This window comes from Nicotiana tomentosiformis, chromosome 9 (genome assembly GCF_000390325.3).
Source record: "Nicotiana tomentosiformis chromosome 9, ASM39032v3, whole genome shotgun sequence".
NCBI lineage: Eukaryota > Viridiplantae > Streptophyta > Magnoliopsida > Solanales > Solanaceae > Nicotiana > Nicotiana tomentosiformis.
This window is the reverse complement of record NC_090820.1, coordinates 98,056,907-98,084,773: the sequence shown is the minus strand read 5'-3', so window position 1 is coordinate 98,084,773 and position 27,867 is coordinate 98,056,907. Positions and strand designations below refer to the sequence as shown.

General features: G+C 41.0%; 2 protein-coding genes across 2 annotated transcripts; both read right to left on the bottom strand.

Annotated features, from left to right (window-relative positions):
• Positions 1-21,722: 21,722 nt before the first annotated feature.
• Positions 21,723-22,394, bottom strand: LOC138899251 (uncharacterized). Its single transcript, XM_070185394.1, has 2 exons — positions 22,147-22,394; positions 21,723-21,999 (listed from the first exon to the last, which is right to left on the bottom strand). Exons 1-2 carry the CDS (start codon positions 22,392-22,394, stop codon positions 21,723-21,725), a joined length of 525 nt encoding a protein of 174 aa, XP_070041495.1.
• A 4,304-nt stretch (positions 22,395-26,698) lies between these two features.
• Positions 26,699-27,109, bottom strand: LOC138899250 (uncharacterized). The gene has a single exon (XM_070185393.1). The coding sequence runs from the start codon at positions 27,107-27,109 to the stop codon at positions 26,699-26,701; it is 411 nt and encodes a 136-aa protein (XP_070041494.1).
• Positions 27,110-27,867: the final 758 nt, after the last annotated feature.

The window sequence follows — 27,867 nt, the reverse complement described above, 5'->3', positions numbered from 1 at the left end:
CGTATAATGCTTCTGCGGTCCACAGAATGGGCCGCATAATTGCCCTCCGGAACTGGGCAAAACGGACTCAGTCTGCGGTCATTATGCAGCCCGCAAACTTATTCTGCGATCGCATAATGCATCACAAAACTGGTTTGCGGTCGCATAATGCGCTGCAAACCATATCTCTAAACTTGCCTAAGCTGCTTCACTCTGCGGCCATTATGCGGTCCGTAGAGTGATTCTGCCTACAATTCTTATAAGGAAGGATAAAAGTTCATAGCATTTATTTTGGTGTTCAGCTTCCTGTACATACTGGTTCTCACAAAGACCTCCTAGATAATCATCTTGATAGTTCCTGCAGGTTGTCTTCTTTAAAATTATCAAATACATATAAATTTTATTTCAAAAAGTTTAAAAAATCTATGTCTGAATTTAAACATAAAATTAATTAATTTAACCCTCTTAAAAGATTCAAACAAATTGCAAAAGAGGAAGTAAACATAACATAAGAAACATGTGATACTCCGAAAAACCATGAATGGCTCAAAGCATGCATTTGTTCAAGTCGCTACTCTTGTGATATATTTTGTACATATATAAAAAGAAGAACCAATAAAAAGGCGATGGTTCAACCAATGACTACCCGACATAGAAGTAATGGCTTGGATAACAAGCTCACGCTACTGAGCTCGGCGTTCAGTTTAAGTCTTGTCGACTCTTATAAAGAAGGTCTATTTGTGTTAAGCCACCAGTGTGGGATAGGGAGGACTCCTCTTAGGTCACAAGTTTCATTCTAGTGATGTATTTGTGTCGTTATAGTCATCTCGTGTTGTTAGGATATTGTGGTCTAACTAATATTTACTCATAGCATTTGTCGCTTGCAGCTATTAGGGATCAACATTTGACGTCTAAGAAACTAAAACTTATTTTTTTACCTTATTTTGAACTAACAATCTATACACGAGCACACACATAGGCACAAATCTGGATTAGTTGGACCCCATAGCAGATACCGAGTTAGTGGGTAAGAAATAATAAATAAAAAAATAAGCACGCACTAACAATCTATGCACGAGCACACACATAGGCACGAATCTGGATTAGTTGGACCCCATAACAGGTACCGAGTTAGTAGGTAAGAAATAATAAATAAAAAAATAGGCACGCACACAAGGAATTCCCCATACATATTTGTTCTATATGCCTGATCAGAAACCAGAAGTTAATACATAAATTACTCCAAAGCCAAATATAAGTGTCACTCCATCACATGGAGGAGGATATATTTGAATCACTTTAGTATCAATAGGGTTATCTTCTTCTTTTTTTTTGGTTCATAATTGTTTTTTTTTATGAGAATAAAAAAGAAGTAAACTAACACTTGGATATTGATTTACTAAAGATCCTAAGATTGAAAAAAGGAAAGATGAAAAGGAGCCAAAAAATCCCAATGGAAAAAATAGAGAACAAAGACGATTGATATGCCACATTCTCTAAGCGTCGTTCAGATTTATATATAAAAAAAAGCAAGTACTTGTTAGGGAATGCAATGTTGATATTGAATTTTTTTTAAACCATTTTTTTCCTTTTTATCATCCAACATAGGGGTGGAAAGTGGGCGGTCTCGTGGGCCGCGGTCTAGGTCCTTAAATAAACGAGCTAAACGGTCTTTTTGTAAAAACCGGTTCGGGACCAGGTCCACGAACTCATGATCTCGGACTACACGGGCCGGGTCCGCGGTTCCAACAGCGAAGCAGTGATTTTAAAAAAAATATTAAATAGAAATTAGAGACAAAAAAACGTTAAAAAAATATCTAAGGCAATGCCTTGTAAATTTATTAGAGAATTGTGACCTAATTTTTTTAATTCAAATTTAAAGACAAAAATATTATAAAAAGATATTCAAAGCAATGCCTTGTAATTTTATTATAGCAATAAAAAATATGGCAATATCTTTCTTAGTCTTCCTCCCTCCTATGGAATGAACACAATAAGGTGTTAATACCACAACTGAGAAAAAAAGGGAACTAATCAAGATATGCCAAAATACAAGTTACATAATACATACTAATTTTTGTTCATACAAGTTATATGCTATCTCTTACAAATTTCATAAATCCTTCAAGGTTCGGAAGAAGTTCCGTTGGTGGTGGCAAAAAAGTAGCTTGGTCATCGTCGCTTCCATTGTCGGGCGAAGCAACATCCTCACCACGTTCAGCTAACATTCCTTCGTAAGTTTCGTCTTCCTCTGGTTGTGATTCAGCAACTCCAAAATTTTTTCTTTCTGAACGGATCCAATCTCTGAAAAGTACTTATTTTTTCAAGCTCTCCCTCATAGATGCTCTATAATCACTGATTTGAAGTCTTGCTTGACTGAAAGTGCTCTCCGATGCCACTGTTGAAGCTTGAATAGTTAAAATATCTTGGTCCATCCTTGAAAGAACCGGAAAGTATTTTTCTTTGTCCTTCCACCATTGTAAAATATTAAAGGTGTCGTCGGGATTCACTACCTCAAGTTGTTGCGACAAATAAACTTCAAGCTTATTTAATTGTGAAAAATCATTACTACTAGAACCAAAAGAACCCATAAACCCCGCCCAAGCACTAAGTCCTCTTACTCTCGCAGTTCTTTTAGAAGATTGAGAATCAGAAGAAGAAAGAGTTGGAACATTTGGTCTAGCATGATTTAATGCAACTTGATAAGCATTATAAATAGTTTGAGCATTTATTCTAATTGAGGCTATTGCTTCCGAAAGTTTAGACAACTCATCATCTTCAAGTGCTAAACCATTATAAACAGTTTCATACTAAAATTTAGGACCTCCTAATTTCATACAAGGATTTAACAAAGTAGCTTGGTCATCGCCGCTTCCATTGTCGGGCGAAGCAACATCCTCACCACGTTCAGCTAACATTCCTTCGTAAGTTTCGTCTTCCTCTGGTTGTGATTCAACAACTCCAAAATTTCTTCTTTCTGAACGGATCCAATCTCTGAAAAGTACTTATTTTTTCAAGCTCTCCCTCATAGATGCTCTATAATCACTGATTTGAAGTCTTGCTTGACTGAAAGCGCTCTCCGATGCCACTGTTGAAGCTTGAATAGTTAAAATATCTTGGTCCATCCTTGAAAGAACCGGAAAGTATTTTTCTTTGTCCTTCCACCATTGTAAAATATTAAAGGTGTCGTCGGGATTCACTACCTCAAGTTGTTGTGACAAATAAACTTCAAGCTTATTTAATTGTGAAAAATTATTACTACTAGAACAAAAAGAACCCATAAACCCCGCCCAAGCACTAAGTCCTCTTACTCCCGCAGTTCTTTTAGAAGATTGAGAATCAGAAGAAGAAAGAGTTGGAACATTTAGTCTAGCATGATTTAATGCAACTTGATAAGCATTATAAATAGTTTGAGCATTTATTCTAATTGAGACTATTGCTTCCGGAAGTTTAGACAACTCATCATCTTCAAGTGCTAAACCATTATAAACAGTTTCATACTAAAATTGAGGACCTCTTAATTTCATACAAGGATTTAACAAAGTAGCAACACCATAAATAGGGGGAATAGGGAAAAAATATTTTTTAAACTTTTATCTCAAAGAATCAATAGCAAGTTGATAAATTTCTCCGCCCTTAGAAAAATGGACAAATAAATTTACAAGTTCTGCAATATAAATTTAAACAGTTAGAAATAGTAGGATAATATTTCCCAGAAAATTCATTTGTAGCAATATAAAATTTTTCTAAAAAATCAACAAGCATTTTAACATTAGCTCAATCCTCATTCGTAAGGTAATCGTCAGCATCACTTACATGTGCATTAAACGTTGAGTTTATGGGGTTTCTATATTCATATGCAACAACCAAACTTTCATATATGTAATTCCATCTAGTTGGACAAGGTTTAGGAACCTTTCTTTCTCTTAGGCCACATTCATCGCATCTTTTAAAATATTCTCTAAGTCTACTTCTACGATTTGAATGAAAAAGCCAGTTAAGAGCCATTTTAACCTTTTCAATCTGAATATTTAAAATTCTCATACCATCACCCACAATTAAATGGTAAATATGACAAATACATTTAACATGAAAAATATTACTAAATGCAGGATTTAGCATAGTGGTAAGGAAGTCTATAGCATTTGTGTTATTAGTAGCATTATCCATTGAAATCGATATTATTTTATTATTAATACAAAAATATCTGCAAATATCTGTAACTGTGCTAGCAATAAACTGCTATTTCCTGCCGTTTTGTAGGTTGTCTAAAAAAGTAGGGGAAGTAACGGGAGTATCAGATGGGTCATCATTTGGATTAACAGCGTTATCACTAGTTGGGTCAACATCAGGTGCATGGCTAGTGGGTGTATAATCGTCCGGTTGAGTTTCATCAAGATCAATTTCCTCATCACTATTTTCATCAATAGTATTATAATTATTAGAATAGAGAACATTCATTAATTCATGGTTTTAATGTTCACCAGGTTCAATATTATGGCAAAATTCAGTCTCGATAAATTATAAATAAAACAAACAAAACTATAATATTAAGACATAAGAGTTGGAACGAGTTTGGGGTTAAAACTAAGTTGGGGGGTTAAATGACTATTTTTTAAACCGCCAACGGCTCTTTTTTTCAAAAGTCAAACGGCTATTTTAAAAAAAAAAAGCAAATATCCGTTGGGCCCGCCAAGTGACCGGTCCGGTCCCGGTCTCTTGGCGGGCCAAACGGGCCCGGTCCTAACTGTTCCTAGCTAAGAACCAGCCCACGAGACCGGCACGAACCCACCTCTAGCGGTCCCAACCCACTTAGCCCGCGGGTCCGATCCTAACGGTCCCAGTCCACATAGCCCGCGGGCCTGGACCGGCCCACTTGCCACCCTTAATCCAACAATTAATGCAATCATTTTTCATAAAAAGAGAATATAAATTATATATGGTAAAAGTATACTTTTTTTAATAATATTATTAATGTTTGTCCTGTTATAAGAAGCTTAATTATCATTACACTTATCATAAAAATTATAAAACATAACATTAGAAAAGGCTCAAAGCATTTTGCCCAAGTCGTTGATAGGTTTATACTGCATTAGGTGGTTGGTTGGCTTCTCTCAAAGCACAGACCCCGTCTGTTCCCCTAACAGTCAACACCCAAAGGAGGACACACCACAAACCAGAGCCATTTCCTTGTAGTCCAAGGAACACCCTAAATGGTCAAGGGATGCACCACGACTGTCCCAACACATTGTTGCCCCGTTTGGGTCACAAGCTCATGCAACTGAGCTCAGCGTTTTCCTACAGCTTTATTGGCAAGGGCGGATGTAGCATTCTACCGCTGGGTTCAATTGAACCCATAACTTTCGATGCAAAGTAAAAATTTGTATGTAAAAATTCATTAAAATTGCATAAATAGTAGATATGAACCCATAACTTTAAAAATATAATGGGTTCAACGCTAAAAACTTTAAAAGCTGAACTCATAGGGTTTAAATCCTGAATCCGCATTTGTTTATTGGCTATTATAAAGTAAGTTTATACATGATTTGCCTCCGGTGTGGGACAGGAAGGTCTCTTCTCTAAAGAAATAGACAAAAAAGAAAAACGGATTAATAATTACCTTCTTAGAGGAACATGACTCCTCGTGGGAATTAAATGCAAGCCTATAAGACAACAACTATCATAGAATTGTCGTCGGAGATTTTAGCTTCTTTTTTTGGGTCAGGAAAGATAAAGTTTATATAAGATAGCTAAACAAAAAGAACGATTACCGGGAGGTAGTAGAAGTAGGCCTGTTGCGCGCCATAGTTACATTATTACTACATAATAATACTGTGGGATTCCCATTGGAATCCATACTAGGGTTATCCATCAGTGGATCGGTATACGCTCGAAATAGATTCCAGCCTTGGCATGTTCGGTACGGTTCGAAGGGTGGTATATCGAAGTAAGATCCCGAAAAAGGGCACGAACTAACCTAGAACCCGGGGAGGCCGGTCCGTGATGAGATCGATATCATAATCAAACTCGAACAAGAATCGAACCATGGCACGGATAGATCTATCGTGTTGATAATCCAAAAACCAACTTACATCGACCTGGAATCAATTCAAGGGCTCGAACTGGTGTCGGTCTCGAACCAAGGTCACAAGTTCGGGCCGAAATCAAGCTCGAATCAAAATTTGAGGACTCTAAGAAAGATCGAGCTCGCAGACAAAAGCCGTTGTAATCCCACTAGAGGGAATCTTGGTAGAAATTATGGAAAAGCTGATTTATCATGGGTCTCCCACTGGATGTTTATTTTATTTTTTTTGGAGCCAAATCCATCCACTATAAAAGGGCTTGGTTATCATTTCTATAAAGACATCTTTTTCTAAGACTTACTCTATCACAAATTATATTATTTCCTCTACAAGCAAGAGTGATCATTCTAGTTTCTTAGATTGATTCTATTTTATTAAATCCTAAAATTCACTATTCGTGATTGATTTGCCTAGGTTACGTTTTCTTCAATCTATATTCATACTTTTATTTATCCTAGCGTTTTGTATTAAAGTTGTACCACATATCTTTGGAATTGCGTATAAATTCTAACTCCATCCATTTTTCGGGTAAATAGGATCAAAACTATGTCTAACACTAGTCATTGCTTGCGGTGGATTTACAGTGGTGGAGGTAGTGGAGTGATCAAAAAGACAAGCATTGACTAGGCGTTTAGTAGCTACTCCTTGTAGGTCCGCTTGGTACACGTCCAATGTAAAAGGTGGTGAAGTATTTTCCTAATACTTCAATTAAAATAAAAAAAAGTTATAAACACAATTTTATCCAACAAAGGCAACGGGTTCAACTATAAAAGAGGATTTCAATTATATATGCTGATACTAGTCAATTTTCTTTTTATAATATTAGTGAGATTTTACGTATTATAACAAGTTGATTACCATATATCTGTTACTTATCATTACAATTTACTTGTAATTACTTTATTAGTATCTTAGTTGTACAATTATTTTTTACACCATTTTTTAATAACGTAAAACCCATAAAAATGATACTATCCCGTTTTGAAAAAGAATGAACATTTTACTATTTGGTGAGTCAAACAAGATTTTCTTTCATCATATTTTTTGTAAATAATTTTTAAATATTTTGAATCGTTAACTTTGTGACTTATAATACTTTTTATAAAGTTTCTAAATATGCTAATTTTAATTCAAAACTTTTGAAAAATTATATCAAATTGAAGCCGAAAATTAATCTAACTTGATTCCCTTATTTCAAAAAGGTTAAAAAAAATTATAAAAGAGGGAGTGGGAGTAAAAAAGGTGATTGTCCAACCAATGTCTACCCGCCGGCGAAGTGGTGGCTTGGACTGACATAACCGACCAGCAGGGTAGCGCTGCTCTGTAAAGCCAGCGAGCCCATTAGGAGCTATTCAGTCCTTAACTTATACCACTAGATAAGGTAAGGGTCCAATTGTGGCACCCCTTCACAAGTCAAGGGTTGTGAACCATGGTTGTCCTCACCACCTTATTGTCCCCGCTTGGATCATAAGCTCGCGCTACCGAGCTCGGCATCCTGTTTAAGTCTTGTTAACTCTTATAAGGATGGTCTATTTGTGTTAAGCCACCGGTATGGGATAGGGAGGACTCCTCTTAGGTCACAAGTTTCACTCAAGATATGTATTTGTGTCGTTATAGGCATCTATTGTTGTTAGGATACTATGGTCTAACTAATATTTACTTATAGCATTGTCGCCTAAGATATTAGAACTTCTTTTTGTACCTTAATGACGAGTTGGAATATGATCTATAATTGTTTACCCTCAAAATCGTATAACAATTAAATTTGTAAGTGGTTTTAAGAATACGCGGATTAATTTGATACAAAACGATAAATTAGATTAAAATTAAATGGAGGAAACAACTATAGATTAATGAAATACAACTAAAAACGAGTTAGGAATCGTTACCCCAAAGCTCTATATGAAAATCCCTCGAAAATTCGCCAATCTCCCAGCTCCCAAGTCCAAAAATGGAGAAATGAATCAAACCCTCGATTTAGCCCCCTTTTTCTGCCAGTCAAACCGCATATGCGGACCTTTGTTCGCATTTGCAGCGCCGCACCTGCGGAAAATCCATCGCAGGTGTGGAAATGACTTAAAACGCAGAGTCCGCTTCTACGATCAAGGGGTCGTGCCTGCGTGTGCGCACCTGCGGACTTTTGTACGCTTCTGCGGGTTTGGAGCGCTTATGCGGCATTGCATATGCGGAACCTTCTTCGCACCTGCGACCCCAGGCAGCTCCTCTCCTTTCCGCTTTTGCGCCTCCTCTTCCGCACTTGCGAGTCCACACCTGCGGTCTCCCCTCCGCAGGTGTGAAAACATTAGGAACCAGCAACTCAACAATTGGCCTAAGTCCAATTTCAATCTGTTGCCGAAACACACCCGAGGCCCCCGGGGCCTCAACCAAACATACCAACCAATCCTAAAATACCATACGAACTTAGTCGAGCCCTCAAATCACATCAAACAACGCTAAAATCACAATTCACACCCAATTCAAGCTTCAAGAAACTTAAGAATTTTCAACTTCTACATTCGATGTCGAAACCTATCAAATCAAGTCCAATTGACCTCAAATTTTGCACACAAGTCATAAATGTCATAACGGAGCTATAAAAATTTTTGAAACTGGATTCCGACCCCTATATAAAAAAGTCAACTCCCCGGTCAAACTTTCAAACTTAAATTCCTATTTTATCCATTTCAAGCCTATTTTAACTACAGACTTCCAAATAAAATTCCGAACATGCCCATAAGTCCAAAATCACCATACAGAGTTGTTGGAATCATCAAAATTCTATTCTGGGGTCGTTTGCACATAAGTCGACATCCGGTCACTATTTGAACTTAAGCTTTAAAACTTGGAACTAAGTGTTCCAATTCATTCCAAAACCTCACCGAACCCGAACCGACTACCCCAACAAGTTACATAACAGTTATAAAGCATAGAATGAGCAGTAAATAGGGGAGTGGGGCTACAACTTTTAAAACGATTGGCCGGGTTATTACATCCTCTCCCACTTAAAATAATCATTCGTCCTCGAACGAGCATAAAGACATACCTGAAGTGGTGAAAAGATGAGGATAACGGTTGCGCATATCCTGCTCGGTCTCCCAAGTCGCCTCCTCGACCGGATGACCTCTCCACTGAACCTTCACGGAAGCAATGTCCTTTGACCTCATCTTTTGAACCTGCCTGTCCAATATAGCACCCTTCATAGGCGAAACCCGGAGCAAAACCCTTCCCAACTCTCTTAAGAATCTCAAAAGGCCCAATATACCTAGGGCTCAACTTTCCCTTCTTCCCGAACCTCATAACACCTTTCATAGGCGAAACCCGGAGCAAAAACCACTCATCAACCATGAATGCAATATCACGAACCTTCCGGTCAGCATAACTCTTCTGTCTAGACTGGGTTGTGCGAAGTCTATCCTGAATCACCTTAACCTTCTCCAAGGAATCCTGAACCAAGTCCGTACCCAATAATTTGGCCTCGCCCGGCTCGAACCAACCCACTGGATACCGACACCGCCTACCATACAAAGCCTCATACGGTGCCATCTAAATGTTGGACTGATAACTATTGTTGTAAGAAAACTCCACAAGTGGCAAAAACTGGTCCCAAGCACCCCCAAGATCTATCACACAAGCGCGGAGCATATACTTCAATAACTAAATAGTGCGCTCGGAATGTCCGTCTGTCTGAGGGTGAAATGTTGTGCTCAACTCAACCAGAGTACCCAGTTCCTGTTGTACAGCCCTCGAGAACTGTGATGTAAACTGCGTACCCCGGTCATAGATGATAGATACCAGTATGCCATGAAGCCTGACGATCTCGCGGATGTAAATTCAAGCCAACTGCTCGGAAGAGTAGGTAGTCATCACATGAATGAAATGAGCCGACTTGGTCAGCCTATCCACAATCACCCAAACTGCATCAAACCTGCGCTGAGTCCGTGGGAGCCCAACAACGAAATCCATAGTGATTCTCTTCCATTTCCACTCTAAAATCTCTAACTTCTGAAGCAACCTACCCAGTCGCTGATGCTCATACTTCACTTGTTGACAATTTAGGCATCGAGCCACATACTCTACTATGTTCTTCTTCATCCTTCTCCACTAGTAATGTTGTGTCAAGTCCTGATACATCTTTACATCAACCGGATGAATAGATTACCGTGAACTGTGAGCCTCCTAGAGAATCAACTCACGCAAACCGTCCACATTAGGCACACATAGAATGCACTGTATCCTCAATGCACCATCATCCCCAATAGTGACCTCCTTAGCATCACCGTGCTGGACCGTGTCCTTAAGGACAAACATATGTAGGTCATCATATTGTCGCTACCTGATATGATCATAAAGAGAAGACCGAGAAACCACACAAGCCAATACTTGACTCGGCTCAGAAATATCCAATCTCACAAACTAGCTGGCTAAGGCCTGAACATCCAACGCCAATGGCCTCTCTGCTGCTGGTAGATATGCTAAACTCCCCAAACTCTCTGCCCGGCGACTCAAACCATCGGCCACAACATTGACCTTCCCCGGATGGTACAAAATAATGATATCATAGTCCTTAAGTAGCTCCAACCACCTCCGCTGACGCAATTTAAGATCTTTTTACTTGAACAGATGCTGCAAACTCTAATGATCGGTGTTAATCTCACAAGGAACACCGTACAAATAATGCTGCCAAATCTTCAAGGCATGAACAATAATTGCTAACTCAAGGTCGTAGACCAGATAGTTCTTTTCATGCACCTTCAGTTGTTTGGATGTGTAGGCAATCACCCTACCGTCTTGCATTAACACCGCGCCGAGACCAATCCGCGATGCATCACAATATACAGTACAAGACCCCTAACTTGAAAGGAGCACCCTTCTGGGTCAGTCTGGTCATAGGTGCTGCAATAGATGAGAAACCCTCTACAAATCGACAGTAATATCCCGCCAAACCAAGAAAACTTCGGATCTCTATAGCTGAGGATGGTCTGGGCCAACTCTGCACTGCTTCAATCTTCTTCGGATCCACCTGGATCCCATCACTCGATACTATATGACCCAAGAATACCACTGAGTCTAGCCAAAACTCACACTTTGAAAATTTTGCATATAACTTCTTTTCTCTCAAGGTGTGAAGTGCAGTCCTCAGGTGCTGCTCATGATCCTCATGAGTCCGGAAGTACACCAGAATGTCATCAATAAACACAATGACGAATGAGTCAAGATAGGGCCGGAACACACTGTGCATCAAGTGCATAAATGCTGTTAGGGCATTGGTCAGCCCAAAAGACATCACATGGAACTCGTAATGACCATACCGAATCCTGAAAGCAGTCTTCGGGACATCTGGCTCCTGAATCTTCAACTGATGATAGCATGAATGTAAGTCAATCTTGAAAAACACTCTGGCACTCTGTAACTTATCAAATAAGTCATCAATACGAGGCAATAAATACATATTATTCACTGTGACTTTTTTCAACTGGCGGTAATCAATACACATCCGCATAGAACCAACCTTCTTCTTCACAAATAAGACAGTAGCACCCCAAGGTGACACATTGGGCTGAATGAAGCCTTTATCAAGCAATTCATGTAACTGATCCTTTCACTCAGGAGGAGACATACAATATGGAGGAATAGAGATGGGCTGAGTGCCCGGCAACAAATCAATGCCAAAATCAATATCTCTGTCAGGCGGCATGCCCGAAAGATCAGCTGGAAACACATCTGGAAAATCCCTCACTATTGAGACTGACTCAACTGTAGGGGTATCAATACCGACATCTCACACATAAGCTAGATACGCCTCACACCCCTTCTCAACCATTCGTTGAGCTTTAAGAAATGAAATAACTCTGCTGGGAGTATACTCTAAGGTACCTATCCACTCTAATCACGGTAATCTCAGCATAGCCAGCGTGACAATCAAGAATAGCATAATGGGGCGACAACCAGTCCATGCCCAAAATAATATCAAAGTCCACCATGCTGAGCAATAATAAATCGGCTCTGGTCTCAAAACCACTAAGAGCAATCAAACATGACCGATTCATGCAGTTTACAACAAGAGAATCTCCCACAGGAGTAGACACATAAACATGAAAACTCAAAGAATCCCGAGACACGCCCAAATACGGGGCAAAATAAGAGGACACATAAGAATATGTAGAGCCTAGGTCAAATAATACCGACGCATCTCTATAATAGACCGGGACAATACCTGTAATGACAGAATCAGAAGAGACTGCCTCTGTACAAGCAGGAAGGGCATAATGTCTGGCCTGGCCTTTCCCTCTAGCGCGACCTATACCTCCCTGACCTCTACCTCGAGCTGGCTGAGCAGGTGGGGTGGTAGTTGGTGCTGTAATTATAGCCTGAGGACCCGGTGGAGCACGTTGTGGCTGAGAAGTCTGTGGAGGTGCACCCATCCTAAATCTAGGGCAATCCCCCACCATATGGCGAGTCTCGCCACACTCAAAACAAGCTCTGGGAGGGCGTGGCTTCTGTGACTGGCTCGGTCCAGGTCTACTGGACTGGCCGCTAGGAACACCCCGTGCAGGAGGCACGCTAGATACTGGCAGTGCATAATAAGGCTCCTGGGGCCTAGAAGGAGCAGGAACACCGCTAGCGGCTGGAAGAGCTGAATGAATGGGGTGGCTCACATAACCCCTACCATGGTAAGCTGCTGGGGCACGAGCACCAGAATAAGGACCAGTCTCTTGAGACCTCTTGTCCTCTCTCTCCTCTCTATCCCGGGCAAGCATGCCCTCCAATCTCCTGGCGATACTCACAACCTGCTGATAAGAAATATCCATCTCCAACTCCCTGGCCATACTAATTCGGATGCTGGGGTAGAGTCCCTCAATAAACCGTCGAACCCTCTCTCGAACTGTGGCAACCAAGGCCGGTGCATGTCGGTCCAAATCACTGAAGCGAACTGCATACTCTGACACAGTCATAGCACCCTGGCGCAGCTGCTCAAACTCCGTGCGCCATGAGTTCCTGAGGCTCTGAAGGACATACACTCTCAAAAACATGTCCAAGAACTGAGTTCATGTAAGTGAAGCTGCCTCAGCCGGACTACTCAACTCATAAGCACGCTACCACTTAAAGGCTACTCCTCTAAGCTGGAATGTAGTAAAAGAAACCTCACTCGTCTCCGCTACGCCCATAGTACAGAGAATACGATGACACTCCTCCAGAAAACCCTGAGCATCATCTGTAGCCAATTCGCTGAAGGTAGGTGGGTTGTACTTTTTGTACCTCTCAAGTCTGAGCTGCTCCACCTCAGAATGTGCTGCCCAAACCTCGGGCTGACCTGGAGCTACCGGCTGCATTGGTAAAATCTCTAGAACCTGGTTGACCTGAACCCGCTGCTATGGAGTACCGGCGACGGGAGTCTGTGCTTCTCCCCCGGCCTGAGATGTGGCAGTAGCGAGTGAAATCAAACCAGCCTGAGCTAAGGTGCTGAACATGATCAGAAACTGGGCTAGAGTCTACTGGAGGGCTGGTGCAGAAACAGGTACCTCAGGTGTCTGCCCTCCAGCTGGAGCTACTGGGAGTTCCTCTTTAGTAACTCGTGCAGGCGCTCTGGATGCACCATAGGGACGTCCTTAGCCTCTACCCCGGCCCCGACCTGTCGGGGCTCTAGCAGGGGGCACGGGCACCTGGTCATCAGATCCGCATGTATGTTTCCTCACCATCTGTGAGAGAATAGAATACAGAAGTTTAGAATTTGTTTTCTTGAAGTCAACAATTTTTTGCACGACAGGGAATCAAAGTAGTTAAATTTTTCCTAACAGTTCCATAGCCTCCCGAAGATAAGTACAGATGTCTCCGTACCGATCCGCGAGACTCTAATAAACCGGCTTGTGACTCACGACACCTATGAACCTAGAGCTCTGATACCAACTTGTCACGACCCAATTTTCCCTCTGTATGATGTCGTGACGACACCTAATCTCTATGACTAGGTAAGCCTAACATTTTGCGGAATAAATGAAATGAAAACATAAATTTAACAACTAATTGTAGCAATAACACTATAACTGAGTACCATGCCACTTGGCATGTACAATAACCAACTCTTCAATATACTACACAACATTCCCAAAACCTGGAACATCATGAATCACAAACTACAGGAGGAAAATCTAGTGTTTCAATACATCAGAGTCTATCAAAAGAAAATACAAAAGATAATGGACATGGGGAAGAGTAGAAGGGGACTCCGAGGTCTGCGGACACAGCAGATATACCTTGAAGTCTCCAAAGTTGTCCCGGCTCACTGATAGTGTGGCTGATGAGGAGTACCTGGATCTGCACACGAAAAACATGTGCAGAAAAATAGAATGAGTGCACCACAATCGGTACCCAATAAGTGCCAAGACTAACCTCGGTCGAGTAGTGACGAGGTCAGGTCAGGGCCCTACTGGTATATATATATATATAATAAAACTAGAATGAAATACCACAGTAAAATAAAGACTGAAATTTAACAAGAATGAAATCATAGAAGACAACAACTCAGTACACAGAGATAACAATAGGGTATTTCCCGAGATACCGTCTTGTAGTCCAAACGTAAATGTGCAGGAAAATCTCCCGGAATACCGTTCCGTAGTCCCAAAGTAAATATGCAGTACAGGGGGATCTCCCGGAATACTGTTCCATAGTCCCAAAGTAAATATCAAGACAGGGGGATCTCCCGGAATACCGTTCCATAGTCCCAAAATAAATATACAAGACAGGGGGATCTCCCGAAATACCGTTCCGTAGTCCCAAAGTAAATATGCAAGACAAGGGGGATCTCCCAGAATACCGTTCTGTAGTCCCAAAAGTAATTATGCAGCTCAAACAATAGAATTAATAGCTACAACACGAAATCCTACAATTTAGACAAAGTACAAGTCAAGGAAAAGCAGGAAATTCACTAGACATACTGCACAAAGTTCATATAAGCAATTAAGGCAAGTAGACATGCTATTCTAAGCTAACAGGATACTACACATGCTGATGTAACTCAAATAAAAAGGAAACAGGTTATTACTTAGCAGAAATCGAGTTTTTACAATAATTAGCCCGTGTACGTACTCGTCACCTCACGTACACGACGCTCACATATCAAAACAGTACCAAATCCTAAGGGGATTTCCCCCACACAAGGTTAGGCAAGCCACTTACCTTGAACCAAGCTCAATAAACTGGTCACAATGCCTTTCCCACGAATATCCGGCTCCGAATGGCCCAAATCTAGCCAAAAGCAATTACATATTATAAATACAACCATAATAGACTCATCTAATTAATAAAATCAATACTTTAATAAAAATTCTAAAATTCGCCCTAATAAGTCGACCCGGGTCACGTCTCGGAATCGCGTAAAAGTCACAAAATACGAACACCCATTTACTCACGAGTTCACTCATACCAAAATTATCAAATCTGATGTCTAAATCCCAATGAAAACTCAAAAATTCGGTTAGGGAACTCTTCCCCCATTTCCCAACTTTTCAATCCAAATCTAAAATTAAATGGAGGAAACAACTATAGATTAATGAAATACAACTAAAAACGAGTTAGGAATCGTTACCCCAAAGCTATCTCTGAAAATCCATCGAAAATTCGCTAATCTCCGAGCTCCCAAGTCCAAAAATGGAGAAATGAATCAAACCCTCGATTTAGCCCCCTTTTTCGGCCATTTAAACCGCATCTGCGAACCTTTCTTCGCATCTGCGGCGCCGCACCTGTGGAAAATCCATCGCAGGTGCGGAAATGACTTAAAACTCAGAGTTTTCTTCTGCGATCAAGGGGTTGCACCTATGTGTTCCCACCTGCGGACTTTTGTATGCTTCTGCGGGTCCTAGGGCGCTTCTGTGGCATAGCAGACGTGGAACCTTCTTCGCACCTGCGACCCCAGGCAGCTCCTCTCCTTTCCGCTTCTGTGCCTCCTCTTCTGCACTTGCGAGTCCGCATATGCGGTCTCCCCTCCGCAGGTGCGAAAACATCAAGAACCAGCAACTCAACAATTGGCCTAAGTCCAATTTCAATCCGTTGAGCATCTGAAACACATCCGAGGTCCCCGGGACCTCAACCAAACATACCAACCAATCCTAAAACACCATACGAACTTAGTCGAGCCCTCAAATCACATTAAACAATGCTAAAATTACAATTCACACCCCATCAAGCTTAATGAAACTTAAAAATTTTCAACTTCTACATTCGATGTCGAAACCTACCAAATCAAGTCCGATTGACCTCTAATTTTGCACACAAGTCATAAATGATATAACGGAGCTATGAAAATTTTTGAAACTGGATTCCGACCCCGATATCAAAGAGTCAACTCCCCGGTCAAACTTTCAAACTTAAATTCCTATTTTAGCCATTTCAAGCCTATTTTAACTACGGACTTCCAAATAAAAATCTGAACACGCCCCTAAGTCCAAAATCACCATACAGGGCTGTTAGAATTATCAAAATTCTATTCTGGGGTCGTTTGCACATAAATTGACATCCAGTCACTATTTGAACTTAAGCTTTAAAACTTGAAACTAAGTGTTCCAATTCATTCCAAAACCTCACCGGACCCGAACCGACTACCCCGATAAGTTAAATAATAGTTATAAAGCACAGAATAAGCAGTAAATAGGAGAGTGGGGCTATAACTTTTAAAATGACTGGCGGGTCATTACAGAGTTTAATGGGTCATAGGGTAATGGTGTGGGCTTAAAAAATTTTAAATTGGGTTCAAGATTTCGAATTTTTCTCTTAAAGTCCAACAACTAGGAAACTTAATAACTTAAAATACACTATTATATATAAAATTAATTCTAATTAATTAATTCAAACTATATGAAACTAATTTTGTATTTTTCAAATATTATACTCAATACTTCTAAAACTAACTTTTAAAATTGTTCGGGTAAATAATTACGTGCTTACAGTTGCCCCTCTTTGCTTGGAAACTCAAAGAGTTTTTGAGCAAAGAAATAAGCAATGTAATTGATTCCTGGCCCGACACTTATTCAAAAGTAAAATAAAAATGGATAAAAAGATTGTGACCGAGCCCTGGTATCTGAGCTGCCTACATATCCTTGGCTATAAAGGAATCAGGCCACGTGTAGTTCAGAAGTAGGAAGAGTGACGGAGTTTACCGAGGTCGAGAGTCGAGTGAAGTGTCGTCGAGGTTTCCGATCCGGGGTTCCTGTCATTACATCAAAAATGAAAAATCAACTAAAAATGTACAAGAAAACTATAAAACCCTATCTACTGGTTTGTCTTGAATCTTCTACAGTCTTGTTGTGCATCTCGAACTGTTGACTCGCATTCTTGAGGCGAACTTCCGCTACTTCTAACTTGATTTGACCCTATTTTTAAGCGGGCTCCTGTTGTTGATTTGAACTTGAATTTAACTCTAAAATGAATTTCCTCGTTCTCCAGGTGGGTGCCAACTACTGACTCAAACTTGCAATGAATTCTGAAATGAATACCCTTGTTCTCCAGGTGGGCGGCTGCCACTTACTTGAACGTGAAATGAATTCCCTCATTCTCCAGGTGGGCGCCTGCTACTGACTTGATCTTGAAATAAATTTCCTCATTCTCTAGGTAGGCGCCTGCTAATACCTTGAACTTGAAATAAACTCCCTCATTCTCCGGGTGGGTGCCTGCTAATGACTTGAAACTTGAAATAAATTCTCTCATTCTCCAGGTGGGCGCCTACTAATACCTTGAACTTGAAATAAATCCCCTCATTCTCCAGGTGGGTACCTACTAATGACTTGAAACTTGAAATAAATTCCCCCATTCTCCAGGTGGGCGCCTGCTAATACCTTGATCTTGAAATAAATTCCCTCATTCTCCAGGTGGGTTCCTGCTAATGACTTGAAACTTGAAATAAATTCCCTCATTCTCCAGGTGGGCGCCTGCTAATGACTTGAAACTTGAAATAAATTTCCTCATTCTCCAAGTGGGCGCCTTCTAATACCTTAAACTTGAAATATATTCCCTCATTCTCCATGTGGGTGCCTGCTAATAACTTGAAACTTAAAATAAATTCCCTCATTCTCCAGGTGGGTGCCTGCTAATACCTTGATCTTGAAATAAATTCCCTCCTTCTCCAGGTGGGTGCCTGCTAATGACTTGAAACTTGAAATAAATTCCCTTATTCTCCAGATGGGTTCCTGTTAATGACTTGAACTTGCAATGAATTCTGAAATGAATACCCCCATTCTCCAGGTGGGCGCCTTCTAATGACTTGAACTTGAAATAAATTCCCTCATTCTCTAGGTGGGCGCCTGCTAATGACTTGAACTTGAAATAAATTCCCTCATTCTACAGGTGGGCACCTGCTACTAACTTGAACTTTGAAATAATTCTGAATGTACTCCCTCGTTCTCTAGGTGGGTGCATGTTACTGACTTGAACTTGAAAGAAATTCCCTCATTCTCCACGTGGGCGCCTACTATTGATTTGAACTTGCAATGAATCCTGAAATGAATACCCTCATTCTCTAGGTGGGCGCCTGCTACAGACTTGAACTTTAAATGAAATTCCCTCATTCTCCAGGTGGGTGCCTGTTATTACAACAAAACAGAGAAAACAAAAGAAACTTTTCTGCCCCAGTTTGTACCAGGAACATCTGTGAGTCTTAATGGAATCCTGTTATGTAAAAGACTTCTAAGAATTTAAAAGTTACAAACCATTATCTAGGAGGGTCCTGAAGACTCAAATTAAATCTAATTTTAAGAGTGAAAACTAAAAAGCTAAATTCTATTTCCTAAAGGTAAAACTTAAAACTAAATCTCATTATCTAGGAGGGTCCTAAAAACTTAAAACTATATCCCATTATCCAGGAGGGTCCTGAAAAGTCGAAAATGAACTTACTTGAACTATGCTTCCCTTATGAAGGATCCCTGCAGACTGAACAAAAATTTATTGCCCTTGAACCATGCTTTTCTCATGGAGGATCCGCGCGAATCACCAAATTTTACTGCCCCTATTTCAATCAAAGGAAATTTGTGAGTTTGAAAATATGGTGGTCAGTTTGTGGCATCGCTGCTGAAGGCGTCCGTTTCTGCCACTGCCATGTTTCATTCTGATTAGCTGCTTCGGGCCAACAATGCATTGTTTGACCTCCTGGTCGAGTCTTGACCATAAAAACCTCTGAATGACCTGAATCCCTTACACTCACTTGTTGTATTAGATTTTCATTATGACAATTGTTGAGCCTTTGTATTTTCTCAAAATTCAAGATTCACTTGATCACCTGAACTTCAATTATCACCATATTGCTCTTCCTGAATCATTTTATTTATGATGTGCTCGACCAAACTTTGCCTGTGCAGTCAAAAAGCCGGTAGTAGGCTTTGAAGTACTTTCTTGCTTGCTTTAAAAACCCGACTTAGAAGAAACACAAAGGAATAGAACCAAAAGAAACAAAGTGAAGTGATTTTTGGCAAAAGGAACAAAAGAAAGATTTGAATAAAGATGTCCTATTTAGAGGAGAGAGGAAAAGAGACTTATCTGAGTGAAGCAACTGACTCCAATGATCATGACATGCATTTCGGATTGCCAACCAATTACAATTTCAATTCATGTCATGTCTTCATACTTCAAAAATCGGGCTTTCAACGATCTAATTTCTCTGTAAAGTCACAAATCCCATTCGACTTGTTGTGCCTCGAAAGGTTTTCACCAATAAGCCTCTCTCATTTATTCATCTCTCAAGTCAACGTCGCCTTACGGTACCCGCGAGGGTTTACACCAATAAGACTCTCTCATTTTAAATTTGCTCTCAACTCACCATTACCTTACGGTGCCTGCGAGGGTTTTCACCAATAAGACTCTCTCATTTTATTCATTTTTCCTTGTGCCCATGACCAAAGTGTTACCCATGATGTAAATCATTCCTTTATCTCGCTTGACTTGGCATCTTTAATGATTGGTCGGAAGGTCTTTCTTTGTACTGTAGTATAGGCTTTTGGACAAGGTTAGAAAGAAAGAGGTGGCATGAAGGCTCGAAACAACTTAAGATGAAAGGGTTCAAAATTACAACTTTTGGAATAAGATCCTTTGCAAAAACTAAAACTTCTGTCCTAGTTCCTTTGAGTGTGGGGAATTTTAGATTTTTATTTCGATGGGACCGAACCTCATAGCAAGGCTACCTACGTATCCTTGAAAGGAATCAGGTCGAACATAGTTCAAACATAAACGTTGTTTTGTTTTTGTTGCTTTTTCCTTTTTTTTCTTCTTTTTTTTTCTTTTTCTTCTTTTTTTTCTTCTTTTCCTTTTCTTATTCTTTTATTTTCTCTTTCTTTTTTCTTTTTTTTCTTTTTTTTCTTTTTTTTTTAATTTTTTAATTCTACTTCTGATTCCAAATGAGGGGTATGAAAGAAAGTAAATAAGGCTCAAAAGGGGTAGCAAAGGATAATAGTGTTTGGATATAACAGAATAAAATGCCTTCGTCATTCCAACTTTAAAAATGCTAAGTACAAAAATGCAATTGAAGATAAATAAAGAAATCATACATAATATCTCTTGACTGCGTCAGAATTGATAGACATATCCGCACATTTGTCTTCTATGTTTGTTAAATACAAAGCATCATTGGGAAACACCTTTGTCACAATGAACAGCCCCTGCCAGTTTGGGGCGAACTTGCCTTTAACTTCAGCCTGATGTGGAAGGATGCATTTCAATACAAGCTAGCCCACTTTAAATTTTCGAGGACGCACCTTCTTGTTGTATTCTCTTGCCATTCTTTTCTGGTACAATTGACCATGACATATTGCTACCAATCTTTTCTCATCAATCAAACTCAACTGCTCTAGCCGGGTTTTGACCCACTCGGCATCATCAATTTTAGCTTCTGCGACGATCCGAAGGGATGGAATCTCAACTTTCGCAGGTATAACTGCCTCAGTCCCATATACCAAAAAATAAGTGTTGCACCTACTGAAGTGCGAACAGTAGTGTGATAACCCAGTAAAGCAAAATGTAACTTTTCATGCCATTGCCTAGAACCTTGCACCATCTTACGCAGTATCTTCTTTATGTTCTTGTTAGCAGTCTCAACAGCCCCATTTTCCTTGGGATGATACAGAGTGGAATTTCGATGCATAATCTTGAACTGTTGGCATGCCTCTTTCATCAAATGACTATTGAGATTAGCAGCATTATCTGTGATGATTACCTTGGGAATTCCGAACCGGCAAATGATATTTGAATGAACAAAATATACCACCGCCTTCTTGGTCACGGACTTGAAAGTTACAGTTTTGATCCGCTTGGTAAAGTAATCAATGGCCACCAGAATAAACCTATGCTCACTTGACGTTGCCGGCTCAATTGGTCCAATGACATCCATGCCCCAAGCAACAAAGGGCCAAGATGCAGACATTGTGTGCAACTCAGATGGCGGAGAATGAATCAAATCACCGTGCACCTGACATTGATGACACTTGCGAACAAAGCTGATGCAACCTCGTTCCATGGTCAGCCAATAATAACTTGCTCGAAGTATCTTCTTTGCCAAGACATGCCTGTTCATATGCGGCCCGCAAACTCCGGAATGCACTTCGGCCATGATAGTCGAAGCTTGTTTAGCATCTATGCACCTTAGTAATCCTAGATCTGTAGTCCTCTTGTACAAGATTCCCTAACTTAAGAAGAATCCACTAGCCATATGTCTAATGGTTCTCTTTTGATCACATGTGGTATGTACCGGATATACGACTTGATGTATTCTTTGATATCATGGAACCAAGGTTCACCATCAAGTTCTTCTTCAACCACGTTGCAATAGGCATGCTGATCACGGACTTGAATATACAGAGGGTCGACGTAAGCTTTATCCGGATGGTGTAACATTGACGCCAGAGTAGCCAAGGCATCGGCAATCTCATTATGAATCTTGGTAATATGTCTGAATTCAACTGACCTGAATCGTTGACAAAGATCATGCAGGCATTGTCGATACGGTATGAGCTTCAAATCCCGAGTCTCCCATTCTCCCTGAATCTAGTGAACCAACAAATCCGAATCACCCAGAACCAGTATCTCCTGGACTCCCATATCTACAGCTAACCTCAAACCCGGAATGCATGCTTCGTACTCGGCCATGTTGTTGGTGCAATAAAATCGAAGTTGGGCCATCACAGGGTAGTGACGCCCTGTTTCAGAAATGAGTACAGCTCCTATTCCGACACCTTTCATGTTAGCAGCTCCATCAAAGAAAAGTTTCCAACCTGGCTTTTCATTATGATCAACCTCATCAACACGCATCACTTCTTCATCAGGAAAATAAATCTTCGGTGGCTCATATTCTTTATCCATCGGATTCTCGGCCAGGTGATCGGCCAAGGTTTGGGCTTTCATCATGGTTTGAGTCACATAGATAATGTCAAACTCTGTGAGAAAAATCTGCCACTTTGCCAGTCTTCCTGTGGGCATAGCCTTCTAAAAGATGTACTTTAAAGGATCCATGAGAGAAATGAGGTAATTAGCGTAGGACGAAAGATAATGCTTCAACTTTTGTGCCACCCAAGTCAGGGTGCAACATGTCCTCTCAAGAAGGGTATACTTAATCTTAGAAGGAGTGAACTTCTTGTTGAGATAATAAATGTCTTGGTCTTTCTTTCCGGTGATGTCGTGTTGAACCAATACACAACCAAAAGAATTATACAGGACCGTTAGATAGAGAATTAAAGGTCTCCCAGGCTCCGGCGGGACCAGCACGGGTGGGTTTGACAGGTACCTCTTAATCTTATCAAATGCTTCTTGACACTCGTCAGTCCACTTAGCCGCAACATTCTTCTTCAACAACTTAAAGATGGGCTCACAGGTCGTCGTGAGTGGAGCAATAAACCTGTTGATGTAGTTTAACCTTCCGAGCAGGCTCATCACCTCAGTTTTATTCTTTGGCGGTGGTAATTCTTTGATGGCTTTGATCTTCGACGGATCCAACTCAATACCGCGTCGACTGACTATAAATCCTAGTAGTTTCCCGGACAGGACACCAAATGCACATTTTGCCGGATTGAGCTTGAGGTTGTACCTGCGGAGCCTTTGGAAACACATTTCAAATCCTTGACATGGTCGGACTGCTTCTTTGACTTTATGATCACATCATCTACATAAACCTCAATCTCCTTGTGTATCATGTCATGAAATATGGCAGTCATCGCCCTTACGTAAGTTTCCCTAGCATTCTTCAAACCAAATAATATTAACCGGTAGCAATATGTCCCCCATGGCGTGATGAACGCTGTCTTTTCTGCATCTTCCTCATCCATCAAGACCTGGTGGTATCCGGCGTAGCAATCCACAAAAGACCCGATCTCATGCTTGGCACAGTTATCAATCAGAATGTGGATGTTCGGCAATGGAAAGTTATCCTTTGGGCTTGCCTTGTTGAGATCACGATAATCAACGCATACGCTGGTCTTATCATCTTTCTTTGGTACTGGCACAACATTAGCTAACCAAGTGGGATATTGAGTGACCCGAATGACCTTTGCCTCAATTTGCTATGTGATTTCTTCTTTAATCTTCACACTCGTATCAGTCATAAACTTTCTCAACTTTTGCTTGACAGGAGGGAATGCAGGATCAGTTGGCAATTTATGAACTACCAAATAAGTGCTTAAACCCGGCATATCATCATACAACCGTGCAAAGACATCTTTGTATTCAAATAGTGCTTTGATTATTTCTTCCTTGATTTGCGGTTCCAGATGCACACTTATCTTAGTTTCCCTGACATTATCTTGATCTCCTAAATTGATTGCTTCAATTTCATTCAAATTAGGCTTGGGTTTTTCTTCAAAGTGTTTTAGTTCTTTACTAATTTCCTCAAATGTTGCTTCTTCATCATATTCTGTTTCATCATCACACTCTACTTCTTGGATTATTATTTCAGAATTAGATTAGCTTTTAAGATTTGGCTGAAAATACCTTATGCATGTCATGTCATTGAAACCAGCATAAAAAACTGTACAAAAGAAAAACAAAAATGAAACGCTATCAGGAATAATGGAAAACGGGAACTTGTATTTCATTGTAAATAAAAAGGATAGAAGAGTTTGAACATCATAACAAGCAAAAAATAAAAATCTGGATTACAACCCTGAAATAACCCAGATAACAGAAAGGAAAACAAAGCAAACTACCAAAACTCCTTCTGGGTAGGGAGAAGAGTAGCTTTCCAATTGCTAAGCTTCACATTTGGCCCAACGAGCTGCACATCTGCGTTACTGGAACCTTCCCCAATTTCTACCATATTAACATCATCAAACAGACTCTGGAACCTCTTGATCAGCTCTTCGTCAAAGTCGACCACAGGTTTCGGGACTGATGATATTGGACGTTTTCCGTCCCCTGGCTTGAAAAAGACTTGGAGATGTGTGGAACAAGCTTAGGGAGTGACCATACCTTCTGCTTTAAATTTTTAGCCCTTTTCACGTCCTTCCCTCTGGGCAAGAATCCCAAACCAAATGTACCTAAACTTTCACGTGGACACACTGGATGCACAATACCTTGTAGAGATGAACCCAGACCTTTGCCCGGCACAAAATAATTCTTCAACATTTTATTTGCTACCATGACGGACGCGAAGGGCAGCTTCAGACCTGGAATGCATTCTCCCTCAGGAATCTTCTTAACAGACACTGTTTCAAAAGTTTGGTAGACCCAACGCCCTTTATCATCTTTATCTTCAATAAATGGAGCAGTTGTGTCATTGTAAGCAGATAGGTTCTCATCACTGTGTACAACTATTTCCTTCTTGTCCCATTCGAACTTTACCATTTGATGCAGAGAAGACGGGACTACCTTAGCGGTATGTATCCAGGGCCTGTCCAACAACAAGTTGTAGGAGACAGCCACATCTAGCACTTGGAACTCCATAGTGAACTCAACTGGCCCTATCGACAATTCGAGCATTATATCACCGATATAATCTTTACCTCCTCTATCAAAACCTTGAATACATACACTGTTCATGTGGATTCTTTCAGTGTCGATCTTCAACTTTTGCAAAGTGGACAGGGGGAAAATATTTGCACTAGAGCCGTTATCAACCAGTACCTTTGAGACAACAGAATCCTCTCACTTCACCGTGAGATAAAGAGCTCGGTTGTGTTCTGTACCCTCCATAGGAAGTTCATCATCTAAGAAAGTGATCATGTTTGCTTTGAAGATCTTGTTAGCAATCTTTTCCAAGTGCTTCACCGTGATCTTATCAGGGACATGGGCCTCATTCAAAATTTTCATCAGGGCTCTGCAGTGTTCATATGAATATATCAGCAAAGACAAAAGAGAGATCTGAGCTAGTGTTTTCCTTAATTGCTCCACAATGGAATAGTCTTGAACTTTCATCTTTTTCAGGAACTCCTCAGCCTCTTCTTCGTTGGCCGGCTTCTTTACTGGGATTTGGCTATCCTTGAATGGCTTGGCTTTCCTCAATTCCTTTGGGGTAAAACATCTCCTAGAACGAGTCAATCCTCTGGTTTCATTGACTTCTTCCTCTACTTCTTTCCCTTTTATATGTCACTATCACCTGTTTGTAATTCCACGGGACAACCTTTGTATCGACCATTGGTAACAAGGTTACTGGCTTAATGACAACAGGGGTAATACGAGCCCCTTCCACGACGATGACAGACCTGTTCGAGACCCCTGGCGCGACCACTTTCGGCTTTTCCTGGCTCGCTCCAACATTATCCGGAGGCCCTTTCACAACCAACACAGGTGGCTTCACATTGAGCATGCTTAGCTTCTCCGTCATCCCTTCAACTATCAAGGGCATTGCTTTTGTAGAATCTGGAGCCTTAACTAAATTACTTTCACTAGCACGAATCATCATGACGGACTTGGAAGAATTCTTGGGCTCCCCATCCTTAAACTATTTTGATCATATGTGTCTCTGCATGGGCTGGCAAAGGATTTTGCTTGATGTTTGGCGCATTCGGACTTTGGACCACAATTTGATTTGTATAAATAAGCTCTTGGATTGCCCTCTTCAAATGCCAATACTTCTCTGTGTCGTGCCCTGCGGCATCAGAACAATATGCGCACCCTAGAGAATAATCGAGGTTCTTTGGGGGTGGATTTGATATCTTTGACTTAATCGGCCTCAAGACGTCCAATTGCCTCAACCTTTGAAACAAACTGGCATAGGACTCTCCAAGCGGGGTGAAAGTTTCTTTTCGCTGCTGCCTTTCTCTCCTATAATCCGGCCTTGGTCGAAAGCTTGGACCAGTAGGGTTTTAGTATAGTTGTGGGGGTGGATAAGGATTTTGTGGAGTTAGAGCATGCCATTGCGGGTAAAGATGGGGTTGAGCATATGACTGTGCGTGGTGAACGTGGTATTGGGGTGGTCTGGCTGAGTATTGAGGGTCTTGTGGTGGGAAATAATGTTGGGATGGATTATATGGAGCTTCGGTATAGGCTTAAGGTCGGGGTCGAGGCTGGGTGTACTGGTGAGGCAAACCCCTTGGGCCACGCCATTATCCAGAGACAACCATAGCGACATCATCATTCTTCTTTTTGCCTAACAAGCTTCTTGTGCCACTTTGAATTGCTTGTGTGGTTGCTTTTATGGAGGAGTAGCTCATGATCTTGCTCTACTTGAGTCCCTCTTACACCATTCCTCCTATCTTTACCACATCGTTGAAGGACTTACCAATGGCTGAGATCAAATGGCCAAAGTAAGTAGGCTCTAGGGCTTGAAGAAAGTACTCGACCATCTCGTCTTCTTCCATCGGAGGATTGACCTGTGCAGCTTGCTCTCTCCATCTGAACCCATATTCCCTAAAACTTTCAATGGGCTTCTTCTCTATCTTGGTCAAGGATAGGCGATCCAGGACAATGTCTATGTTGTACTGAAAGTGCCGAGCAAAGGCCTGAGCCAAGTCGTCCCATGTGTACCACGTGCTAGCGTCTTGGCGGGTGTACGCCCCACTCAGACTTTGACTGAAATACGCCATCAATAATTTGTCTTTCCTACCGGCGCCTCTCATCTTGCTGCAAAAGCCTCTCAAATGGGCCATGGGATCTCCATGTCCATCTTACATGTCAAACTTTGGCATCTTGAACCCAACGAGCAGTTGGACGTCAGGGAACAAGCACAAGTCCTTGTAAGCCACACTTACTTGGCTTCCTATCCCTTGCATATTCCTCAAAGATTGCTCTGAACTCTTCACTTTCCTGAATATCTCATGTTGCTCCACATTCTTGGATGGTTTCTCGGTTTCAACATGAGGCTCAAAGTGAGGTGTAGGAGTAAGGATTCGGGATTTTGAAGGTTGGTTCTGGAGCATAGTATTGGGTATCTGGGGCTTGGAACGCGGGTTCACTAGGAGATCGGTGGAGGGTAGCTTGTGGAGGGGGTACAAAAATAGGAGCAGATGTCAGAGCAGGGTATGAGGTTATTTTGGCTGGTGGAGCATGTAAAATTTGGGATGAGGTGCCGGGGTAGTTGTGGTAAGGGGTAAAGCCTGGTGCATGTTGAGGGGAAAAATCAACGGTACTGGGCATCAGGGCTTGGGATAGTGGTGGGATGAAGGCAGGGTTTTCTGTATAGTTGGTCGGGAGTGAAGGTGGAGGATGTCCCTTGATCCAGGCCTAATACATTTCCTCCATTTGATGTTTCAACCTTTGGACCTCCTCTTTCAATTCAGATTCTGATTCTATAATCTCCCTCGGTGGGTCAACAACTCCGATGTCCGTTTCTTTGCTGGTCATGACTGCCTTGCGTTTTGACCAGGTTTTGTAGGGGTGACTTGCCAGAATGTCAACAAACTAACCA